This window comes from Nanorana parkeri, unplaced genomic scaffold, assembly GCF_000935625.1.
Source record: "Nanorana parkeri isolate BGI_ZX_2015 unplaced genomic scaffold, ASM93562v1 scaffold169, whole genome shotgun sequence".
In the NCBI taxonomy this organism is placed as follows: Eukaryota; Metazoa; Chordata; class Amphibia; order Anura; family Dicroglossidae; genus Nanorana; species Nanorana parkeri.
The window spans coordinates 1,575,863-1,600,055 of NW_017306437.1; the positions used below are offsets into that span (position 1 = coordinate 1,575,863).

At 41.5% G+C, this 24,193-nt stretch overlaps 1 protein-coding gene across 12 annotated transcripts in view; it reads left to right on the top strand.

Annotated features, from left to right (window-relative positions):
• Positions 1-24,193, top strand: part of CAMK2B (calcium/calmodulin dependent protein kinase II beta) — a 156,792-nt gene that overhangs the window by 107,079 nt on the left and 25,520 nt on the right. For 4 of the 12 annotated variants that reach the window (XM_018554694.1, XM_018554693.1, XM_018554697.1 and 1 more), the window contains exons 7-16: positions 3,019-3,121; positions 5,170-5,253; positions 6,727-6,821; positions 8,482-8,604; positions 8,733-8,816; positions 8,898-8,940; positions 10,638-10,712; positions 19,618-19,655; positions 22,053-22,124; positions 22,666-22,710. In XM_018554694.1, the coding sequence (XP_018410196.1) occupies positions 3,019-3,121; positions 5,170-5,253; positions 6,727-6,821; positions 8,482-8,604; positions 8,733-8,816; positions 8,898-8,940; positions 10,638-10,712; positions 19,618-19,655; positions 22,053-22,124; positions 22,666-22,710 (762 nt within the window). Of the gene's footprint in view, positions 1-3,018; positions 3,122-5,169; positions 5,254-6,726; positions 6,822-8,481; positions 8,605-8,732; positions 8,817-8,897; positions 8,941-10,637; positions 10,713-19,614; positions 19,656-22,052; positions 22,125-22,665; positions 22,711-24,193 lie in introns of all 12 variants that reach the window. The other 8 variants (XM_018554699.1, XM_018554705.1, XM_018554698.1 and 5 more) reach the window with 3 other exon arrangements.

Here is a 24,193-nt window from a genome sequence, read left to right on the forward strand (position 1 = left end):
GAGCAAATTGTAAAAGCAGACTTGTGCCCTTCTGCCGAAAGTGAACTCCACACTTATAGGGACTCACATTTCTAATCCTGTATGTGGCAGCTGCTTCTTCTGAGTCTATCCTTTCCTAACGGAGCTAATCTTACCAGGGAAAAATCCCCTGTGACTAAAAACTGGCCATAAACAGTTAGGTTCAGTTTCCCAAAATCACTTGATTGCCCCATCCCCGCTACAGAGCATGGATAGAGGACTGTCACCTGCCGGTAATTGTATTCTGACAGCCAATGCCCAACAATGTTCTACTCCGTTCCTTTTTTCAATTGACTTTTGTTGTGATGGGTTGTGCCGGCAGGGTCACCAACAGATCAATTTTAGGCCGATTCAGCAGGAAACATCTATTTATGGCTAGCTTGGTGTAACATGAAAGTTGTGCTTTCCAACTGGCAGAATGTAGTGATTGAAAATTAGCTGAAATTTAATTGCAGGTAAAGAACATAAACGTGTTAATTCTACCCAGCTCCTTGCCTATGTTCCTCATTTGATAACAATATTCACCCAAATTCTGCATTATAATTAAACTAGTTTTCTTGTTTAAAGTGGATCTACCATTAAAATGTACATTTTACTCAAATCAATAGGGTATATGTCTGCATCAACAAATCACATCTTATTCATCATATTATTTCTAGTAAAAAATAACCCCTTTCCTGCCGTAAATAGAAAAGCACCCATGTGACATAAAGCCTAGGCACACATGGATCTCATTGCACATTATGTATGTGTGTGTCTCATATAATTAAATGCGCAGAGATTCTACATTGCCTGGCAGACTTGCAGTAAGATAAGAGAATCACTAAGGCACAGCACACATTACTAAGCAGGAAGCAGAGCCAGCATATGCGAAGACCATATACTGTATGGCTACCCCATGCATAAGGCCAGAGTTCCCAATTACTAATCACATTGTGAGTTAAAGGGGTTCTAAACCCTCTGTTTTTTTTGCCTATATCTACTGCTAGCAAGCAGTAGCTATATGCGAGAAGTTTAAAAAAAAAAAAAAAACACTTTAACTAGGTTTAAACTTACCTCGTTATCGCTGCCTGCTCCCGCGCCGAGAGTCAGGAACTGCTCGTACGGCCGCAAAGGATCTTGGGGCGAAAAAGGTACAGGTCTGTGAGAGCCAGAAACTCTTGCTTGTTTGTAGGTGACCAAATACTTATTTCCCACCGTAATTTGCAAATAAATTCGTTCCAAATCAGCCAATGTGATTTGTCTGGATTTGTTTTCTCATTTTGTCTCTCATAGTTGAGGTCTACCTATGATGCCAATTACAGGCCTCTCTCATCTTTTTAAGTGGGAGAACTTGCACAATTGGTGGCTGACTAAATACTTTTTTGCCCAACTGTATATATTAATACATAGGATTAGGGATGTTCAGATACCAAGATACCATACTCGGTGCAAGTACAGATACTTTTCCAACTCCAAGACTAGACTAGAGAAAAACTAAAAAGTTAGAAGGCAGCTGTCATTTGTAAGGAGCATTGGGTACGGGGCTCCTGGGATTTGTGCATCCCTGTTTTAATGTAAGATTTAAAAAAAATATAAATTAGGGATGCATCGATACCGGTATTTTTTTTTTTGGTACTCACCGATACCGAATACCGAGTACCGGAAGTCCCATACAGGAATGACTCGCCACCTGGCTTCCTGATTAGCAGGGAAGCCGTCCCCATGATTCTCGTCACTAGGAGCCGGCTTTCTGGCAAATCAGAAAACCGGGGCGCTGTGTAATGCCACTGCGCCCGGCTTGAGTTGGCTGAGAAGCCCACTCCATGCTCCCTGAGGTGACGAGGGAGCATGAAGCCAGCTTCCGACCAATCAGGAAGCGGGGGGCGCCGAGTCATTACATGCTGCCGGGCTTCCTGATTGGCCGGGAAGCCGGCTCCATGCTCTCTCGTCACAAGTGACGCGCTGCCCGGCTTCCTGATACCGGAAGTATCGGGCTAGGCATCGAGAGCATTTGGGAGAGTATGAGTACTCACCCAAATACTTGGCATCTGCACTGATACTGAATCTATGAATGAAAAAGCAACTTTTAAGCTTGATTTCGGCTGTTTCCTGCTGAATCGGCCTAAAATTGATCTGTTGGTGCCCCTGCTGGCACAACCCATCTCAACAAAAGTCAATTGGAAAAAGGAATGGAGTGGAAATCAGAAGCAGCTTAAAGCAACTCCTTGAGCAAGTGAAAAGCAAATGAGAGCAACTCAAAGCATCTCAGAAGCACCAGAAAGCATAGTGCATTTTACTCTGAGTTTGTACAGTTGTCTGTCTATATAAGCCCCAAAATTGTTACTTCTGAGCAATAACCCTTCTATAAATATGCAAAGTTTACCTATATTAAACAAAAATCAGTTAAATTTAAGCTTTTTAACTACGTCTTCAGTGGCCTCCTACTCTCTATTTTCAGCCTAGAATATAGCCTTACCCTGGGGTTCAGCCTGATTTGAACCAGGGAGGACATTCCACTTTACTGCTCCAATGTATGCTGCCCCCAGTTGTACGTAACTCTTCTAAAGTCTGGATGAGATTCCTAGCAAAGCTGTGTCACAGGAGCATTTTATGTTTACGTTTTATGTCATTTTCTACTCAAAAAAGTACAAACACCATCAACACTATAGAGTTAGGTACCTCTGCTGCTACTGTGATATTCCCCATTATTGTAAGTAAAATAACATAGTGCATCTTCTTTTTGGGAGTGCTCAAATCTGTGACTAGATCATCAGGTGGAAGAGATGGAGACCATGCAGTCTGATGAAAGTAAGGTGACCAGACCTCACTTTATGAAAGGTTGCAGTGAAGCCAAAGCAGTTTTATGCTGCACTCTATCATTCCTCAAGCACATTCATACAGCTGTAAGTCTGCTCACCTTTATAAAGGGCACCTTATTCCTCTTGGGTGACTTTAAACTGGAAACAATGAACAGTGGTGATCTGTTAATGCAACTAAACACTTTTCTGTTAACAACAGCCAGAAAACCTTCTCCTTGCCAGTAAATGCAAAGGAGCTGCTGTCAAGTTGGCGGATTTTGGCCTGGCCATAGAGGTGCAAGGGGAACAACAGGCCTGGTTTGGTAAGTTTGGGGAGTCATGGGGACATTGTAAATGTTTTCAGTAGACCAGGACAATGTTATCTCTTTAGTCACCTACATGATAATTCCTGGACCGGGTAGGACACTGCATTTTAGTAGACAAGAGAAGGGGCGGGGTTTCGGGTAAGACAAGCTATTCTGAACAACAAGAAAGTGGAGAAAGTATAGGAGGTGCAGGGATATGCTGATAACTTGGTGCTGCATACTTGAAAGCAAATCTGTCACTAAACACATGGAAGAGTCAGATTTCTGCTCCCCAATTTACTTAGATCACTACTGTGTCCTGTAGTGACATAGGGGCTGGTGGTAAGAACCCCGGCGCTTGGCAGGAGGTAGGGAATTTGACACTTTCAGAAGTGTCAGATTCTGAAATATCTTCAGTTGGCAGTTTCTCTTCACTACTGCAAACATTGGCAGTGTGGGCAGCAGGAGAGGTGAGTATTCCATGTTTTAGATCTATGTCCTGTCTAGGAGACAGGAATTGAACAGAACCTCTTAAAATAAAGCTCCTTTATAGCCCACACACAATATAGCCAGCTGTCTTCAATAATTATCTTCAGATCCAGTTTGGAGATATTCACTGTTCAGCCTTGACCAGCACCACACATCCTATAGTTGTAAAAAGTGCTTGTTGGGCTGTCACTTCACTGCACACCACTTGCCCTATGCATTCCTATAGATAAGGCCATACTCCCATCAATGGCTGTGTCCTCCATGAGTACTATTTTAAAGGAATGAATGGGGCAAGTGGCACACAAGTATGCATGCATTGCCTGACCAACACTTTTTAGCTTGACATGCTGTGCAAAACCAGGCAAGGACAGTGAAGATCTCTGGAGCAGGGCTGAAGGTAAGTATTAAAGACTGAAGTTGTCATGTTTAATGGGATACAGAAAGAAAAAGTGACATTATTTTGTAGTCTAGAAAAACTGTTGGTTATAGATACACAGAAAAGTAAAGAAAGGACAGAAATGCTGCAACTTTGTAATACAAAGGGGGTTTTTTTGCCTAACAATGTCTGTTGCATATGGAAGAGTCCTGGGGTCATGCTAAAAAAAAAGATATAAAACATAATTTTGTGTTTAAAGAAGGGATTCAGTGTTTAAGAGTCAGAATTCTGTGTTTGAAAATCAGTATTATGTATTTAAAAGTCAGAATTCTGAGTTTCAAACTCAGAATTTTAAAAATAGAATTCTGAGATAAAAATTCAGAATTCTGACTTTTAACCTCAGAAATCTGACTTTTGAACACAGAATCATGTTTCATATTTTTTTTAGCATGGCTCAAGGGCTCTTCCGTAGTTGCTATTCTGATCTGCAGTATCTGAATGAAAGCTCTGGTAATCATGGATGGCAATTAGCCATTGTGAATAAGGTATAACGTCATAGCACTGCAAAATGAACTGACTTTAGCAGTGCTGTGTGACTCCATGCCTAAATTAGACTGAAAGCTCTTGTCCAGGGAGTTTTACCATAATACCATAAATTTATTAATGGCTGAGTCACAAAAGCTTTATATCTTAATGCTGTTTTAGTGCCGTATTAGACACAGTTCAGTTAAAAAAAAAAAAAAAATCTGCCTTAAATGTAACAGTAGCTGCTTCTTTTCTTTGGACTGATACAACTGAAAAGCATTTTGGGCTTTTGTAATAAGGTCAATGTGCAGTAACCCATAGCAACTGCTGAAATCTGATTGGTTGCTCCGGGTGACTGCACCTAGCCTATTAGTTTTGCTCTTTGCACTGCCTTAAATAAGCCGTTGTTTCCCAAAATGTAACTGTTTCTGTAAGAATAAATTGTCAGATATTTATCAGGGGGTTGTCTGGGTAGATTTCATCTCCTTCCAAATGTCTTCGAAGTTCATTGGATAAAACAAGAGCTGTGCCTATAATACTGAGCATAGAAAATATCTTTCACGGATCATTTCTCCTAAGCGAGTACATGGAACAATCCCCTGGCACATAGCTCTCTGTATAAACTACTGCCAGCTAGAGATACGGGAGGACTCTTATTATGTTCTGTTTATGCCAGGTTTTGCCGGAACCCCAGGGTACCTGTCCCCGGAGGTGCTCCGAAAAGAGGCATATGGAAAACCGGTGGATATTTGGGCATGTGGTAAGCAGACACAAGTTGCCGTGACTGCGGCTTTATAATATGAAACGCCATATGGAGGGTTCTACCATTCTCACTTAGAATTCAACATGTGTGTTTTCAGAATTGATGAAATGCCTCCTAACTGTCATTCTGATCTACCCGGCATGGTACAGACTTAGTTTATGGATTGCAAAAGGCTTGTAAATACAACAGCTGTAAACGCAGTGAACACAGCAAATATATACATTATAAATACAACACTAATAAAGTGATTAGCCATCAACGACACCCAGATTTTTTTTTTGTGCTTCACAATCAATGTCAGAATGAGGCAGATGTCTCACTAAGAATAACAACCATCCTTAAACTTGCCAAGACACACTTAATCATGGTACAGAATCAGCACATGTTCAGTGAAACGTTTCCTTTTCTCTTTTTTTTTTCACTTAGCTCATGGAGAATTTAAAAAAAAAAAGGGGGAGCTGCGTGCTTCTTATGGGTGTCAGTGATGGAGTAGGCACAGACACAAATGTGATCCTAAAGCTTCATAGCCACAGGCAGCAATTCATTTTGGATGTCTGTTAGCATCCCTCCCTTCACGCCATATGCGTTGGGCTGCATTAGACACGGTTGATCATATGATAACAACACATTGTATTGTGCCCTACACAATGCACACAAGCAGGCGCATTCAAGCTGCTGTGAGTGGGGCCTACCTTTATGAGGTGAAACAAAATGGCTCATAGGTTATAGATAGTAAACGTTTGTCACATTCAGCTGGACGAGTTCAGCTGGACCTTCACAGACATTAAAAGAGAACTATGGGGTAAGTGTTTTTCCTCCATAGCTCTCTTTAGAATCACGGGAGGACATATACTAACCTCCTCCCTTGATCCAAAGCTCAGTATGTAGTGAGCTATTGCCCACAATATACCGAGAGCGCCGCAGCCGGGACGGATCCCGACATTACTGTCAAGATCCACCCAGCTGCATGAGTGACAGCTGGCTCTGCCTATCTAGAGTCCGTTCCTCCACTCAGCGCTGAAGGATTGGAGAGGGGAGGGGGGAATCCCTGAGAGGAGCGGTGACTTATAGTCACTGCTCACTGCAGGGAGACAATCAGGAAGTGAGCGGATCGGCTGCACCTGTGACAGCTTAATTGTCACAGGTCGGCTCTAACTTTGAGGATGAGTGAAAAACACTCACCTCATAGTTCTCCTTTAATAGTTTATATTTATAGATCTAAACAGCCCTGGCATTAGAACACATATATACACAAGTTGTTTAGACCAGTGTTTTATTTTAGAAGACAATGCCTCCATTTCATAGTCCATACCATCCTGTTGCACATAACCTAGATTGAGCATGAGCATCACCAGCTGGAGGCCCTATACTTTCGGAAGTGCAGATCAGTAAGATCTCCCTATAAAAGTGTACCTTTAATGTTTTATATTTGAATTATGAGCATGCCTCCCATGTGTGTTGTCTTACTAGGTGTTATCCTCTATATTCTACTGGTTGGATACCCGCCATTTTGGGATGAGGACCAGCACAAGCTGTACCAGCAGATTAAAGCTGGAGCATATGATGTGAGTTCTACTTGCCTGCTTACCTTATTTATAGATGGACATGTTAGGTATATAACTCAGTATAGAAACTATTTAGATTACTAATATATAAATTGTGATTGGTTGGCATTGGTTACTGGACTCTGTGCACTGCTCGATTTATTAAATAAACCTCTTAATTGTTTTCACATAGGGGACTTTCACAAAAAACAGGGGAAGGTTAGAACTCACACACACACATTGCACCTATAAATCAATGAAGCATGGTCATTCTGGATTATCAGATATATTTTTTACAGTGTAAACCCTAAGAAATATTCACAAGTTCATGCTTCATGTCTTAAGTTCTTGTATTAAAGCAAAATTTTGCAGTATCAGACTATATCTCTTATAACGCAGGCATCCTAGTCTGAAAATCAAAAGGTTGTTTCCCTGATGAATACATATTTATTCCCCATAACACATGGTATACAGTATCAGTGTAATAAGAGGTATTGGAAAGTATGTACATATGCCTGTTCAAAGCCTACATTTAGGTCTTTTCTTTTCATTTCTCACATCGGATGCACTGTGTAACTGTAAAATTTATAATAAGGGCCTGTGTCGATGGACTTTTGTTTGCTTCAAACAGGTTTTGCATTTCCATACAAGTCTTTGGAAAGGTAAAACCGACTTGAAAATTGTCAAATGTAGATCAGAAAAAGGTCAACTGCATGTCAAATGCACCTATCAGTGAATTATGAATGACCTCAGAAGCGTCTCAACTGATGCCATCAGCAGAAGACTAAAGTCCGTTGACACAGGACCTTAATCTGTCCATTTGTGGAGGAATTTGACCATTTAGAACAGTGATCAGGGTCGTTAGACATTCCTTTATCTAACTAAGAGACACATACAGTATTTAGAGAATGGTTTTCTCCCCATTGCTGCCTATGAGGTAGTAAATGGGAGAACTGGGTTGTCACTATTCATCTTTGCTCTATTAATAGAGACGAATGGAAAATTGAAAGAAACTCTTAAACTCGATGGATGCCTTGCAATCACTGATCTCAGGCATCCTCTGATGTGATTATTCTTGCTCTACAAATTGGGAGATTGTCAGACAACTATGTAAAACAGACAGTCTTGTCCCATGTATTACTACTTGTAGAAGATCATAACAGATGAATAGGTAGAGCCCTTCTCTTAAAACACTCCTCACTTCCTGTGCCATTCACGTGCCTGTAATACTCTGCAGATAATTGTCTTTAGTTTTCCTGTACATGTATCATCTTTAAGTCCCTTTTTTATAGACAAGGGAGTGCAGGACTGTTTAAGCCATTATGTTGTAGCCAGTTCCGTGAAACTGATATCTCTGAACAGTATAATAATTGTCTTAATGACCCATGACATTGAGTTGTCAAATTCCTGGCCTCTTAGCCATTCTCTTGTTGGTGGTCTATTTACTTTCTTCCGTGGCATCACTTCCTCAATGGCCAGACTAGGGAGGTGTTGCCCTCCTTACAATTGAGTTTATGCAGCAATCTGGCTAGCAAGGGAACAACTTCTATTAGGTAGAGTGGCAGAAACGCCAAGGTGTTATTAGTGGCTAAAACCCCAATGTGATGCAGATCCAAGGGTCAGAAAAGTACTGTTGTGACAATTTAGCACCTTTCACTGACACATACAAATATCTCTACAGTTCCCATCACCGGAGTGGGACACAGTGACACCAGAAGCGAAGAATCTGATTAACCAGATGCTGACCATCAACCCTGCCAAGCGTATTACTGCTCATGAAGCCCTCAAGCACCCATGGGTCTGCGTAAGTAACCCATATTTTTACAATAATATATTTGGGGTTTTTTTTTGGTCACTTTGAAATGTGGCTGGGCTGTACCGGAATTTTCTGGGAATTTATATGATGCAACATTTCTTTCTGTCTCCTCACAGCAACGTTCAACTGTTGCCTCAATGATGCACAGACAAGAGACTGTGGAGTGCCTGAAGAAATTCAATGCTCGTCGAAAGCTGAAAGTAAGCGTGGCTCCATCATGCATTTCTGTGTCCTTTTCCCGTGGGTATGCCATATTAATCCACATTATATTATTTCTATAGGGAGCCATTCTAACTACTATGCTGGCAACAAGGAACTTTTCTGGTAAGTGAGTCCCTCACCTAATCTGGAGAATTTTCTACAGGCATTCTGCTAAACCTTAACACATACTACTATAATGCTCTACAGGACCACTGCTGATCTCTACTCTGTACTGCTGTACAATGAAGATACCACTCTGTTACATCTAATCTTATATACTCCAAAACCAGATTTCATAAGATAACAAATGCTGTACACCTATACCACCTGTACTGGTCTATAATGGATCACAGAGACAGCTCATCTATGTACTTTCAGGATTAGTAATAAGTGTTCAATATCACAGGTGTCAATAGTGGCACCTGGAATAGAGATGCCAAACACAATTAACGACATTTTCTAGAATGACATCACTGTGTACAGAATAATGATTGGACCACCTTCCACATTGGATCTCTATCTTTCATGATCAGTGTAACATGCTGCCGTGACTTCCGTGCTATACGTAATACTGTGCATTTGGAGGATTAGCTCTATGAGTGCCAGTTTTATACACTTGAACTCCCACTGTAAGAATTCTGTTTCCTAAAACCAAGAGTGCAATAGACTGCAGAGTCTATCTCTGAGATAACACTGAGTTGTAGATCCATTTCTGCTATGACCAATGAAAGGCTCAGCAGATCTGCTTTGATTCAATTGAGGTCTTGAGCAATGCAGTCCCTAATGACAATACCAATATGCAGATGAAACCATTGCTTTATAAAAAGCATATAACACTTCAAAATTACTTTAAAATAATCCATCGTCCACTTTTTTTTACAATTAGTGTAGAGCACAGCAGAGACTAATCTTTTGCAAATAATGAAGAGAACAGCCGACCCAGCACTTTTCACCCAGCGAGACCCATTCTGATGTTATCAGCTTAAAGTGACATTAAACTCTCAGATGTTTTAACATAAAACAATACTGTAATGTGTACCTTACTGTAATCCATGGTTGTTTCCCTTCTCTTTGCTGCTCTTCCTTTTAAATCCTCATGTCTTCTCATGCTGGGGGAGAACTTCCCTTTGCAGCTGAGTGCCTCTTCCTGTAGTGCTGGCTCAGGTTGCAAACCTATACACAGACACCATGTAGCCATTCCAGAGACAAGGCAGTCTGCTGCAAAACAGAAGTTCTTCCCAGCATGAGAACAGATACAGATTTAAAAGGAAGAGCAGCAAAGAGAAGGAAAACAACCATGGATTACAGTAAGGCACACATTACAGTATTGGTTTATGTTAAAAAATCTGAGGGTTTAATGTCACTTTAAAGTGCTGCAGAACTCTCATAAATATGACCAGTTACCAGTGATCCGTCTCTTTGTGTAACCATGTGGTGGAGATAATGTTCTTTTCTCTCTGCTCTTAACTTTTCTTTATTTTAAGTCTGCCTTATTCTACTTACTTCATCTCTCTTCTCCTTCCCACTTTATGCTCTCGTAAAAATCGTTACCCCCCACACATCACCTTCTAATTTCTTCTCCTCCTCTTGCTCTGTCTTGTTTGGACCCTCTTGTGTTCATTTGTCCTCTTTTGTTTACATTGCACCTGTATTCCTCTCTCGTTCTACCTTCTGTTCTTACTGATTTAATTCATGTGTTTGTATATGACCAACCTCCTGTGTCTCATCACTGTTCAATGTGATCTATCTAATCATCACTTTCCTCCACTGTTTACTTTCTTCCTCCGTCCCCTTTTTTCTGATCTCTGTCATTCTCACAGTGGGCAGACAGACCACAGCTCCTGCCACAATCACCACTGCCGCCACTAGTACAGCCCTGGGGTTGGTGGAACAAGGTAGTAGTGTCCGCAGGGCACGTCCTATCCCTTTTCACACCTGCCCCTTCCCTCCCCTCAGAAGTGACTGCATGTAGATGCTTCTTCCTAGCTGCCTGCCTACGTGAACAATTTAAAGGAGACTGGCTTGCAGATTGTTCCTGCCACGATTAGGGAGAGGTAGCAGGAACTAGAAATTACTGGCCTGCTGTTATTAATAACTAGGACTATAACATTGCCTAAGCACTGAAGTGTTGTGTCTTAATGGGTGAATGTGGAAGGGTAAAATGTCTACCAGCCTGTATAATATCAGATTTTCCCACATATACTAGGCACTGAGTTGGCTTCCTTTCGTTTATGCGCTAATGTCTGTCTTTGCCATGGTAGGGTTATATAGGTAGCATATAAGGGGCCCATGTTGGGTGTCCACTTGGAGACGCTGCATGTAGTGTGCGTACCTTGGAGCATGCTGTATGCTTGGGCATGTCACGTGCATGGCATGTGTTGAGGTACAACCCAGCAATTATCTGACAGTGTACATGGCATCTATTGTACAATGACTTCACTGTGCTCCTCAGCAGTTCTGTGTATACATGTACAGTGCATGTGTGTGTACACGTTGTATGTGAGTGTCACTGTGCAAATAGAGAATTTAGGTGTTGTATTGTGAAAATCAGTCTATACCCTTGCCAGTGTTCTGTTGGTGTTTGAATGGTACAGAACGTAGCTAGGAAAACAAAACTCAGTGCAATGGTGACACAAATTGCTTTATTATGCTTTGCATCAGAGTGTACACAGCTGCTAAACTTTAGATTACTGGAGTTATGATAATTATGATATAAACAGGAGCTTGATAGTCTCTTCTGAGGGCCCATTTTCTTGAGGTCCAAGAAAACAGGCAAACTTACATTTCCACCTTGAAAGTTCCACAATGAGCAAAGGTTGAGTAATCCTAATAAGCACAATTAAATATGGAACCCAACTAGCTAATATATTTCCACCATTCAAAGTCATACAGTCTTCTTGTAGAACCTTGTATATGTATGTAGAAACTGTATTTGAGAATATAAGTTACATGTGGTTTTTGTTTCAAGAATTTTACACATGTTTGTAGAAGATCTATGAGCACTGTAAGGTATAGAGGAGGGGGTCACTAAATGGTGGACTGCAGTCCGGACAGGGACCGAGTGGCGATTCTGTCCAGACCGCGACCGCCGACCTGAATGAGTTATAGCTGGCTGATAGTGGATACACTGGTCTCCGAGGCCGGTGTTTCCATTGCCAGTCATAACTCAGCGCAGGCCCCCCTCCGCTCAGTCATTTGCTGCTAGGACCACTGGCTTCCTAGCAACCTATGACCTCAGACAGGACCCGCTACTACAACTACAAGTCATCCAGGCGGCTGTATTATCAACGGCTATGCCTCCCGCCCCCCTCTGCACCACAACCCCCTGTTGTGGTTTTTTGGTGTCCCCCCCCTTTTGCACTTTGGGGTGCCCTGGATCATGTCACACAGTGTCAGGGTGAAGAGTGGGGAACGTCTGTCTATGGGCAAGGCAGAGATGAGCTTAGCTCTGAAATCAACAGCACTAAGACAGAATGGTTGATAAAGGAGTTGCTGCCATAGACACCTGTTCAGGTTTCTATGACAGAATCTCTCAGTCAAAAGCCTGTCGACCTCGTCATGGCTTATTTTGGAGTTAAGCTCCCTCCTTGAGAAAGCTGTGCTATAGCAAACCTGATCTGCTCTAAAAAGTGCACAATAAAGTGACACCAGACTTAAAATTCAGGCACCATCCCCTCCTACCTCTAAGCTTACTGTCATTCAGCTGTCAAATGCTAGAACCTCTACTGCCCACTGTGGCTCTGGTATTTATAACCTTAATGATAGCATATACATTTAGGGTTGAGAAGTAATGAGACGTAAACTTTGAGAAAAGTCTATGCCATGTGTACAACCTGAGCCAAGGGGCTCTACATGGACACAGGTTTCAAACTAAAGGGTAACACAGGTGTTTGTAGGCACCAAAGGTTGCCTGTATTTTAACACTGTTGTAATATTAGACACGTTGAAGGCCAGGTCAGATTCAGTTTAACAAGCTCTTTCTTCAAGTGATATAAATGACTAAGCAGCCTACATTTGTAAGTCTTATATCACACTGTAAGTTGAGTAGGCACAGACGCAAAGTCTTCCACACTGTGAGCAAATGCACTGTATTATAGGCAGGGGGCAGTGTGGTGGGGGTTGTGAGTGTTGTAGATGGACAGTGTTTTTTTGTGGCTGGGCATGTGTTGGATGTCCTGTCTTGCCCGCCTGCTGATGCCCGCATTATATGCACAGATATGCCATTTGACAGTGCCCACCTTTTGTATTTTACCTATGTGTATCTTTTCCTCTCCCCTGTCTTTTTTTCACTGTTTCACTATTTCTCTTTTTCTCTCTCCTTCTGTTTGACTTTCCTAATTCTGGCTTCTTTCTTGTATGTTCTATCTCTGCTCTCATCCCTTGCCTTTCTCTTTCTACTATGTATTCTTCCGTTCCTTTTCTATTTATTGCAAGGTAAGTTCTAGCACTTTGGTTATCCTTTTACCTCCTGTTTTGTCAGTGGAAGTGATATTTCCGTATAGATAAGCAGGCTTTACTATTCAAGCACCATGTGCACCACTGTGGTACAGTTATTAACTACACTTTGTAAATCAAATATCAATAAAGATGAAAATCCCCAATTTGCCTGGAACCACCGCACAAAGTGGCCCAACTTCAAACAATTCATTTGTGAATAGCAGTGGGTCCCATGTTCAGCTATTGTCTATCATCCTTGGTTGACAGAAGTCGATACATATGCATATAATATTTTACATAGAAATATTTGTATTGTACGGTCATCTGGGGAATTAGAGCTCAAAAAGGGAGCTGCATGAGGAAAACTCACTTTATGTTACTTTAAAGTGGGTCTGTACTGGAAATCATCTTCCACTTAAAGACTAAGTCCACCTAAAACTGTTTATTATTGGATGGATGCCACTGTATTGCAACACATAGCTGCTTCCTTTCCACTAAGTGACCCCAGCCACTGTTGTTGTTTTTTACATTTCACTTTTAACACTGTTAATGTAGAAAAAAAAGAAATATATATATATAGATTAAGCTTTAAAGTAGAAAGTAAATAACTACATCTGTACAGCCTTTAAAAGAAGACAATTGAGTACATGGAGCACTTGCCTAGACATGGAGACATGAAGATTCCTCTAATTCAATGAAAAAGGACATTTGGGGGATCCAGTCATTCACACGTCAAGAATTAAGCTGGCCATGTACTGGTAGATTTTTCTACGAATATCCATATGAAAAATCTTGTCAGAAATTTTGATAATGCCATCAGAGACTTGACAAATGTCATTCGAAATGTAATTTGATTTTAACATTCATGTGTGGAATTCATGGAGTTTCCCGAATGAAAACCAAATTCACTGCAAGAATTTTTTTTCAATACTATGGTCAAAATGATCATCGATTTGACCTCATTAAGTATTAGAAAAGTTAATAAGCATTCCGAAAATTATTTTTTTGGAATCAAATTCTACTGGTGTATGGCCAGCTTTAGTTACTTCCCAAAACTTTGGTATAAGGCATCTGACAAAAACAAATTTAGAAGCAATGGGGGTAATTTATCATAGCAATTGCGAGTGTTTGCACTTGAACGGAAAATATATTTGACGCACTTTGCGCCAGAATTATGTTGCTAGTGTAATGTTGTTGATAGATTAGGTTAAATAGACTCCAGGAAAGAAGACTCGTGAGTCCAGGCAAAAAACGGTCGCTTCTTTAACCTCTTGCCGTCCGCCCGTTAAGAAAAAACGGACGGACGGCTGACTCCTATCTGCGGGTTGCCGTCGCCAGACGGCATTTTTTTCCTGCTCGCGCGCGCCCCCTAGCGCGCGCGCACGGGCAGGAAAGACCCGCTTGTTACTACAGCAGTTAACGGCTGTTTCACATACAACCGATCAGCGGCTCTATAGCCGCCGATCGGTTGTATGGCGTGAATTTCGGAGGGCCCCCCCCCGCGCGATCGCGGGTGCCGCCATCTCCCCCCTCCTGACCCCTCACCTTTAATCCCGGGATCCGCTGCCCCATTTAATCCCGGGACCGGCTCGGGAGGGCGTCAGGAGGAGGAGGGAGGGAGATCAGCTCCTTGCTGTTCTCCCTCCGTAGTGTGAATGCAGAAGTGATGTGTATTACATCACTTCCGCATTCACCTGTCAGTCATCTGGCTCCTATGCCAGATAGAAGAAGCTGATGAAGCAAATCTGTGCTTCATCAGCTTCTTTTGGGGTCTCCAGGTGACATTAGGGGTCTAGAGACCCCTAATGTCTCCATAAAGAGGACCTGTCAGTGTACCTGTGCTATTATATAGGGGGATGGTATCCCCCTATATAATAGCAATAACAATAAGTGTAAAAAAAAATCTATATAAATAAAAAAAGTTAAAAAAAATAAAAGTCACAAACAAAAAAAGTTTAAAAAAATAACAGGTCACAAATAAAAAAAAGTAAACCCCCCCCCCAAATGTTTAAGTCCCCCCACCTTCGTTTACGCACATTTAAACGTAAATATGCGTCGCATGCGCCAGCACGCGAAAATGACAATTGCGCTACACATGTTACATATCGCCGCGAACGTCGCAGTGAAAGCAATCATTTTAGGGCCATCAATCACTGATAACACTAAACTGATGAGCGGTAAAAGCTTTTAATGCGTCGCCTATGGCCAATTTTGGGTAATTTAGTTTTTTTGAGGTTTCGCGCGCGTGCGCAATTTTAAGTCTTGACATGTTTGGTGTCTCTTTACCCGACTAGACCCCGTCTTTTATATTTTACCAAAAAATTGGGAAATTATAAATGTTTTAGAATTTAAGATAGGGGAAACTGTTTTTTTTAAAAAAAATCTGTAATTTTTCCTTAATATATAAAAAAATAAAACCCCCAGTGGTGAATAAATACCACCAAAAGAAAGCTCTATGTGTCCCCAAAAAAGGGTATAAAATTCATTTCAGTACAGCTCTGTATGACGGAATAAATGTCAGTCAAAGTACCGCAGCGTGAAATACTGAAAAATGGCCTGGATGGGAAGGGGGTTTAACACCGCGGATGTCAACTGGTTAAGAAGTGGTCATGGGGACTTCTTAAGTTGCAATTGTTTTGTTAGGTGATTCTCCAGTTTCAGACCGCCGCAGAACAAGTGCAGATAAAAACAGGCGCAAAACACGTGCAGTTGGAAAAGTAGTGCAAGCTCTGGTCAAAACAGGCGCACGTGTTAAAAGACAGATTTGCACTAAAAAAAATTATCTAAGAGGCTAAAATGGTCGCAATTGCTTTGATAAATTCCCCCCCAATATTTTTATCTGTTCCAGAGTGAGTACCATTCTTTTAACCAAACAAGCATACAGGGGTGTATAGGGGTCATGGAAGGTTTAAAGGCTTTCTCACGTAATTAAGAAATTGTGTTCCAATATGCCTGGATTTTCCCACAAGTCCGTCAAATATGCTATAGGGAACGGATATAGGGATAATAATACAAAGGATAATAAGGAAACCTATATGCCCATTGTGCTATCCACTGATAGCATACTAACAGTTTAAAATGAGCCATATTATGAAGTAGATTGATAGAGTTATTATGAGAGATATGATGCCAGTCTGTGGGAGCCGAGTTTTTCAAGTGCAACTGCAATTTCAGCTAAATTTCACACATTTTGTTAACCCCCAGCCCCCTTGCCAGTTTTATACTGTATTGGCATGTCCATGATCTGACGAGATCTCAGAAAGCTTGTCTGAAAGCTATATGCCAAAGATCTCATGTTTGGGCCTTCATATGAAATTTTATTTTATTTGGAGAAACTTTAAATATAAAATGTTGAAACTCTAAAAAAAAAAAAACCAATATAAATGTTAGAATGATTTATTTTATACTTATTTAATAACTGAGACAGTTTAGCAATTAACTAGAAAGGTTAGGCTTTTCTTTAAAAAAATATATATATCTTAGCGTTATATGCACTTTGCTGTGGGTTAATGATTCCCTATTGGTGGGTTCAAGATAGATCTCCTTTTGCAGTTGGATGGCTTATGTTGTACTCAATATATTCAGTGCTAAATGCATTAAGTTTAAAAGATACTAAATTCTGGCCTCGAAATAATATTTCAAGCTGGCTGTCTCCTTGTTCCTTTTCACTGGGGAACACCCATGCACCCTCCTCCTTGACTCACATAGTTTGCCCATTCCCCTTGGCTCTCCTCCTTTTCCTTATCCCTTGTTCTCCTCATTCTTCAATAGCTGAAATACTGTCCCACTGCCTGCACCTTTCCATCCTAGCTACATCAACTGGAACCCAGAGCTCAAACTTATCTTATGTTTTATTATATAAATCTGATGTATACAGTACCAAAATGGAGTGTACAAGGTTAGGAATATGTAGGGCGAAGTGAAAGCCGAGCAGCCTACCTATTGTCAAACTCAGCTTCTGTGTTCCTGCACTACTCCAGACCCACTCAGCTCTTGTGTCTCTGCTCACCTTCACTGTCTCTGTTGTTTGCTATCACAGCTCTACTCTCATTTTGCACACCAGTTCAGCTCACTGGCAATGAAGCCTTTTCAATCTCTGTTGTGGCCATATGCAAACTATATTCCTTCAGTTAGCAAATTTTGTAACTCCAGACAAAACTTCTTTTAAGTTCTGGAATGGTGGAAGGGATAGAACCTCGAGTTAGAACTAGAGTCTCTGTCCTAGTAGCAATTGTGAAAATAAGACAGAATTTCCCCAATGCGAAAACAAAAAAGTGACAGAGGTCTTAACCTAGCGGGACCCCCTTGTTCGACAAAAGTCGATTTTTCAATCAACTTCTGTGGAAGGAGCCTGTCTGAAAAATCTCGGCCAAACAATAACTGGAGCCAATTAGCTTCAGTCTCTGTTAAGAGTATTCTGACAGCAGCACACCTGCTGTTGTCAGAATACAGTAGAGAGACAGGGGTGGGGGGATTTCCCCATCCATGCTGTTAGTGTGGATGGGGGAATCAAGGTTTTTTTAAACTTTATTAAAAGAGAACTATGGGGTAAGTGTTTTTCCCCATAGTTCTCTTAAGGGTCATGGGAGGACATATACTAGCATCCTCCCGTGACCCAAAGTTTAGTATATCGCGAGCTACAGCTCAATTACATTACTCAATTACATTACTGTTGAGATCCACCCAGCTGCATGAGTGACAGCTGGCTCTGCCTATCTAGAGGCAGAGCCAGCTGTACCCGCCCCCTCCCCTGTCCGTTCCTCCAGTCAGCGCTGGAGGGATCATAGAGGGGAAGTAAGGAATCCCTGTGGGGAGCGGTGACTGACAGTCACGGATCTCTGCAGGGAGATGATCAAGAAGTGAGCGAGCGACGGTATGCGTTCGCTCACTTTTCAATCTATTGAGCCGACGTGTGACAGTTTTTTGTCACACGTCGGCTCGAACTATGAGGATAAGTAATTTTCACTCACCTCATAGTTCTCTTTTAAGCTGGCCAAGCACACAAGGTTTTTATTGTTCCACCCTCGGGGCAGAGCGAGAGAAATCACTAGATTCCCTATCTATGTTAAATAGCACCGATTGAGGTATATTCTCTGCTAGTTATTCTATGCTGAGAGCCAGCCAGAGAGTCAGAATACCCAGAGAGTCAGACTGACTGTTTGCAGTCAATGTTCGGCCAACAATTTTCCACCCCACTCCTTTGACAAAGGTTGGTTGATATATCGTCTTTTGTCAAGTAGGGTCACCCGGGGATAAAATTGTGTCCGATTCACCAGGAAATGGCTGAAATTCAATCTGTGTATGGCCAGCTTTACTTTAGCTAAAACTATAACACATGTTTTGGCTCACCTTAAAAAATTGTCTTTGTCTGACAACTGGGGATTAAACCTGCAACCTCTGCATCTTAAAGAAGACAAGGGAACGCTTTAAACAGCCAGGGGCTAAACATGCTGAAGAGGTGTTGGAAGCCCTGTCAGCTTCCAAACCAACATTTCTGTAAAGAAAAGGAATTACAAGGGATTCTCTATACACAAATTGCACAGTAAAATGGAACAACTATGACAATTTAGCTACAATTAGCAATTTACCAACAACAACAAAAAGTATCAGAAACCTGACTTCTAAACTGTTAACCATTGTAGCCCAAATATTGAATTCAAGTATAATTTAGAATAGGAACACTTGATAGCACGCTATATATCAGGGATTATTTTTATTTCACTTTTATTTTCCGACCTGGGAAAAGAGTATACTGTTGAATCCATATAATATTTTGGTCTTCATGGACACATATTTCTGCAGCGCCACTTCTATTAATAACTTGAATTCTGTAATCGTTGACTATTCTCCCTGATATATTGCATTCACATTATGAGACTCATCAAAGTCATGGTTCATAGAGGTAAAATAGATGATGGTTATTCATAGAAATAATCATCAAGGTCATGGTTCCTAGAGGTGCAATAGATCATGGCTATTCCTAGAAATAATCATCCAGGTCATGGTTCCTAGAGGTGAAATAGATCATGGCTATTCCTAGAAATAATCATCAAGGTCATGGTTCCTATAGGTGAAATAGATCATGGCTATTCCTAGAAATAATCATCAAGGTCATGGTTCCTATAGGTGAAATAGATCATGGCTATTCCTAGAAATAATCATCAAGGTCATGGTTCCTATAGGTGAAATAGATCATGGCTATTCCTAGAAATAATCATCAAGGTCATGATTCCTAGAGGTGAAATAGATCATTCCTATTCCTAGAAATAATTCCATGCTGACAAAAAAAATTATAAATATATCCACGTTGATGGTTTCATGCATGCTAACCATATTTTGTATCTCTTGGTCCCCCTGCAGCAGCAAAAAGTTTGCTGAACAAGAAGACGGATGTTGGAAAGGTAATATTTGTATACTTACAGCAATAATTTACAGTATGTCTTCTATAGACTATACCAAACTTACACAACAGAAGAATTCTCTGGTTATTGTATTACGCTCATTAGATTCTAAGCACTTTTGTCCAGGATCTTATACTATACTTTAGCTGAACCTGAACATTTAGCATCCAAGCACAATTCTGGGAAACAGCCTACCTGCTAAACATTCATCTTGTGCCACTGTCTGCCCTATCATTTTGGCTATTTTTGTTTCCTGAATTCAAGCCTGCAAACATCCAGGTCATGTATTTGAGGGTTCTTAGAACGATATTCTGTAGTTCACTTAAAGGGTTGTTGCTCAACATCATGTGACAAGAAGGTTACAGCACCATCAAGAAGCTATGTGAGATGCCTGCTTGATCTGGCAGGAATGGTTATACATTTAGATTAAAGTAAATTAAAGTGACACTAAACTCAGGAGTTAAACCTTGAAAATACATTTAAGTACCTTAACCATTACCAAAAATGTATCTTATTTGTGTATCACTCGGCTGTAGATCCTCAAATCATCTCTGAATTGGTGCTGACACTGTCTTCCCTTCTGGAAGGTGGCTACGTTTGTTGCCCATGGTCCTTGTGTGTGTTGTACAGTGGTACCTCGGTTCACAAACTTAATTCATTCCACGATTCTAGTCGTGAACCGAATTGGTCGCGAACCAAATCAAACTGTGACCAGACCGCAATCTCGACTAGAGGAAGCCACGACCATGTGTCAGAGCGGGGAAGATGTCTGCGGTTGTGTTCGGCACCCGATGCGGAATTCGCGAACGGAAGCAAAATTTTGCCAAACTTGCAAACCGAATTGTTCGCGAACAGAAGCGTTCATGAACCGAGGTACCACTGTACAGTCCATCACAGGAGTGAGCTTGGAGTGGTGACTACTTTACAACACACACAGGGACCATGGGGAACAAAAGTAGCCCCCTTCCAGAAGGAAGGACAGTGTCAGCACCAATTCAAAGATGATTTTTTTTTTTTTATGAGTAAACTTTTTTATTTTTCATACAAGTAGTATAGGATTTACAACATATTGAATCATATATATCAAATGGACATCAAGAGTGAAATATACAGAGAAGGAAACAGGTCAATAATCAAAACATTTTCCCATGTTAGCTTCTATTGTTAGGGGGTTAAAGTACCACAACCTCGGATCATCAGGACAAAGGTTTGTTAAGAGCATTCGCAGTCCCTCCAGGACTCCATTTTACTACTGGTAGATTCCTCAAGGTGGGCAGTACACAAACCTTCAGTAAAGAGAATTGCCTGTCCATCTAATTTTTCACCCCGTTTTCTGCACACATATTTTAGTGACTAAACTGTATGTAGCGATAGAAAGCTCACACGGGGTTTAGTCATGGGCATATGTATCCCTAGGGTGAAACGTATACATACGCATGTCTAAACCATTATTTTAAGACTTAAACAATTTAAGAAGTAACAAGTAAACAATTAAACAATTAAACAAGTAAACAAGTACCTCACTCCACTTCCAGGGTGTGTAACATTCTAGTTTAACCTTGCTCCTGTTTGATCATGACCCACTCTTCCTTGGATCCGCCCCTCCAGGTCTCAATCCACTCCCGGTTTACCCTGATTCTGTCAGTTTACTGGCTACCCTCTATGTCTAGGACACATTAGCCGTGCTTGATGCACATCTTGGCACCAGGATTTGGTCCTCCTGAGAAGTCCATGCTGACCAAACCTTCTCATAGTTATGAAGGTTGTTATTCAACCTTGCAGTCAGGTGTTCCATCTCCTGCACCTCCTTAACACGCTGATATAGCTCCTCCTCAGTCGGCGGAGTCCGGCGCTTCCACTGGAGGGCTATGAGGCATCTTGCCGCTGTCAGTATATGGGAGGCTAGTTTACGGTCATGCTTACGGAGGTGAGGGAACAGAAGGCCCAGGAGATAATGAATGGGTTTCAACGGGAGTTTCGACTGTAACAGGCGTTCCAGTGTGGTTTGTACCATCTTCCAGAAGGCTTGTAACCTCGGACAAGACCAGTATACGTGAAATTCAAAGATGATTTGAGGATCTGCGGCTGAGTGATATACAAAAGAGCTACATTTATGTTAATAATTAGGGTACTTGATGCATTTTTAAGATTTAACTAGAGTTTAGTATTACTTTAAGTGGACAGACTTTAGAAAAGTAGCACAGAAATAATTAGCAAATCACAATTTGGTCTTGCTTTATTACCCTGAGAAGCTCTTTAACTTAGGTCTCTGCAGTACTGCTTCAGAATAGTTTTTTTGACTTTTACATTTCATATGGTATTACTTCCATCAGTCCACACAGCTCTGCTTCCTTGTTGACAACTAGTCTCATATAAGGTCTTTGTCTCTCTCCCAAGCCTCAGACGAACAGCACTAAGAACAGCGCTGGAGTGACTAGTCCGAAGGGGCCTATTCCACCAGCTGCCTTGGTATGAGAAGTGGGTTGAGCAAAACCACACTTTTTGTTCATCCGTGATATTTTGTGGGGTGCAAAGCTTCTGGGGGGAAGGCGGGTATAAGGGCGTCTACTGCCCTGTCTGTGAATGGAGTGCTGCCTTCTTCCTGTCTATTTCTTGGAAAGTTTGTCTTGTGTTCTTTGGAGTACAGACGTTTGTGGTTTGTCTCAGGAAGGCCTATCTGTGGGTTTAGAGATACGTGTTTTCATTTGTTTGTGGTTCAGATAAGTTTGTGGTCTGTCTCTGGAGCGGGAAGTCTGTTATCTGTCTGTGGCTTAGATTAGTCTGTAATCTTTTTGTGGGATAGTTCCAGGTTTGTAATTTGTGAAGTAGTCTTTACCTGCCATGCCGCTTTACCATCTACTCAGCCCTGCTACCCTGTCATCTCTCCTCCCATCCCCTCCTTTACCTCTCCACATCCCTGACACCCCAATTCCTTCTTACTCCTCTTCTTATCCCCTACCTATTCTTGTTCTCTCCTCCTTCCCATTTCTCATTCTTTCTTCCTCTGTAGGAGCCTCAAACCACAGTAATTCATAACCTGGTGGACGGGATAAAGGTATTTGCCATATCTTTACCTCTCTCTTCATGTGTCATGTTTCATGCCCCTCTTTACTCTGGAGGCACCAGAGGAAGGGCTGTGTAAAGAGATTCTCACCATAGTATACATTGTGTAATTCTAAACATAGCTATTAGTTGGTGCATTTATAGAGGCTACATTTTGTTATAATGCATACACAAATATATTATTACAGACATGTTCCTGGTAGGGATCTTCTTTGCGCTATTATAAAGTTTGATTGCCAGACTCTAGTGATGAGAAGAGGGGTTTACCTGAGAGAACAAAGCATCAAAACAAGATGTGCTACTAATGATTTTCCGTAGATGTGTAATATAAATCTGATATTTTTGGGGAGGCAATACGTTGTGCATTGACAGTATATCCCTCTACATCAGCGGTTCTCAACCTGTGGGTCGCGACCCCGTCGGGGGTCGAATGACGATGTGCCAGGGGTCGCCCGGGAGTCTCCCGCTATTAGATAGCGGCTCCAGGCCGCCCGGGAGAGAAACACTTTCTACCGGAAAGGTTTACTCTGCGCGACCGAGCAGAGTGAACCTTTCCCTGCGATCATTTTTTTTCGGGGGCCGCCGTAAGTCAGAGAAAAAAAAAACACAATAGGAATGCATAGCTAGATTCCTATTGGCTATTTCACTTTGCAATAGCCATTAGCAAACTAGCTATTGCACCCGCCCTCTGCTGCTGCCAATCAGCAGAGGGGGACCTGAAGTTCTCCATCAGGTCCTCGTCTAGTGATTGACAGCAGCAGAGGGCGGGTACAATAGCTAGGTTTCTATTGCAAAGTGAAATAGCCAATAGGAATCTAGGTATGCATGCCTATGGTGTTTTTTTTTTTTTTTATTCTGACGGCGTACGCAAGTGGTTCTCAACCTGTGGATCGCTGTGTGATTTCTGCTGCGCTAGGTGAGAGTCCTCCTCAGCCCTCTCCTAGTTCAGCAGTGTCAGTTCTCCCAGTGTCAGCAGCAGCCGCGTCATCCCTAAATTTTACCATTGGGGGTCACCACAACTTGGCAAATGTTACCAAGGGGTCCCGGCCCTAGAAAGGTTGAGAACTACTCTACATATATTTTGTGTTTTTATTTTGTCCTGGGGGGGGGGGAGTACTTTATCTGCAAAGTAGCAAACAGTTTTCTGCAAAATGCTACACTTAATGATATACAGTAAATGCCTAGTCAATTCTGTGCTAGTAGAACTGTCATGTTATAATATTACATAACCACATACAGCACATACATCCTGACAGCATGCAAGCTTGGCAACACCATTGGGATTATGTAATAAACAGCCTAGCAATTTTACTCCAATCAATGCCACTGTATACTATACCAGGGTTGGACAAATCCCAAGAGCCAAGTAGCCAATGCTTTCTAAAAGTTACAGCTGATGCCTAACTTTTGAGGTTTTTTCTAGCTGCTGTCAATGGAGCTGGATCCCGAATTCCATATTGATTTATCCACCCCTG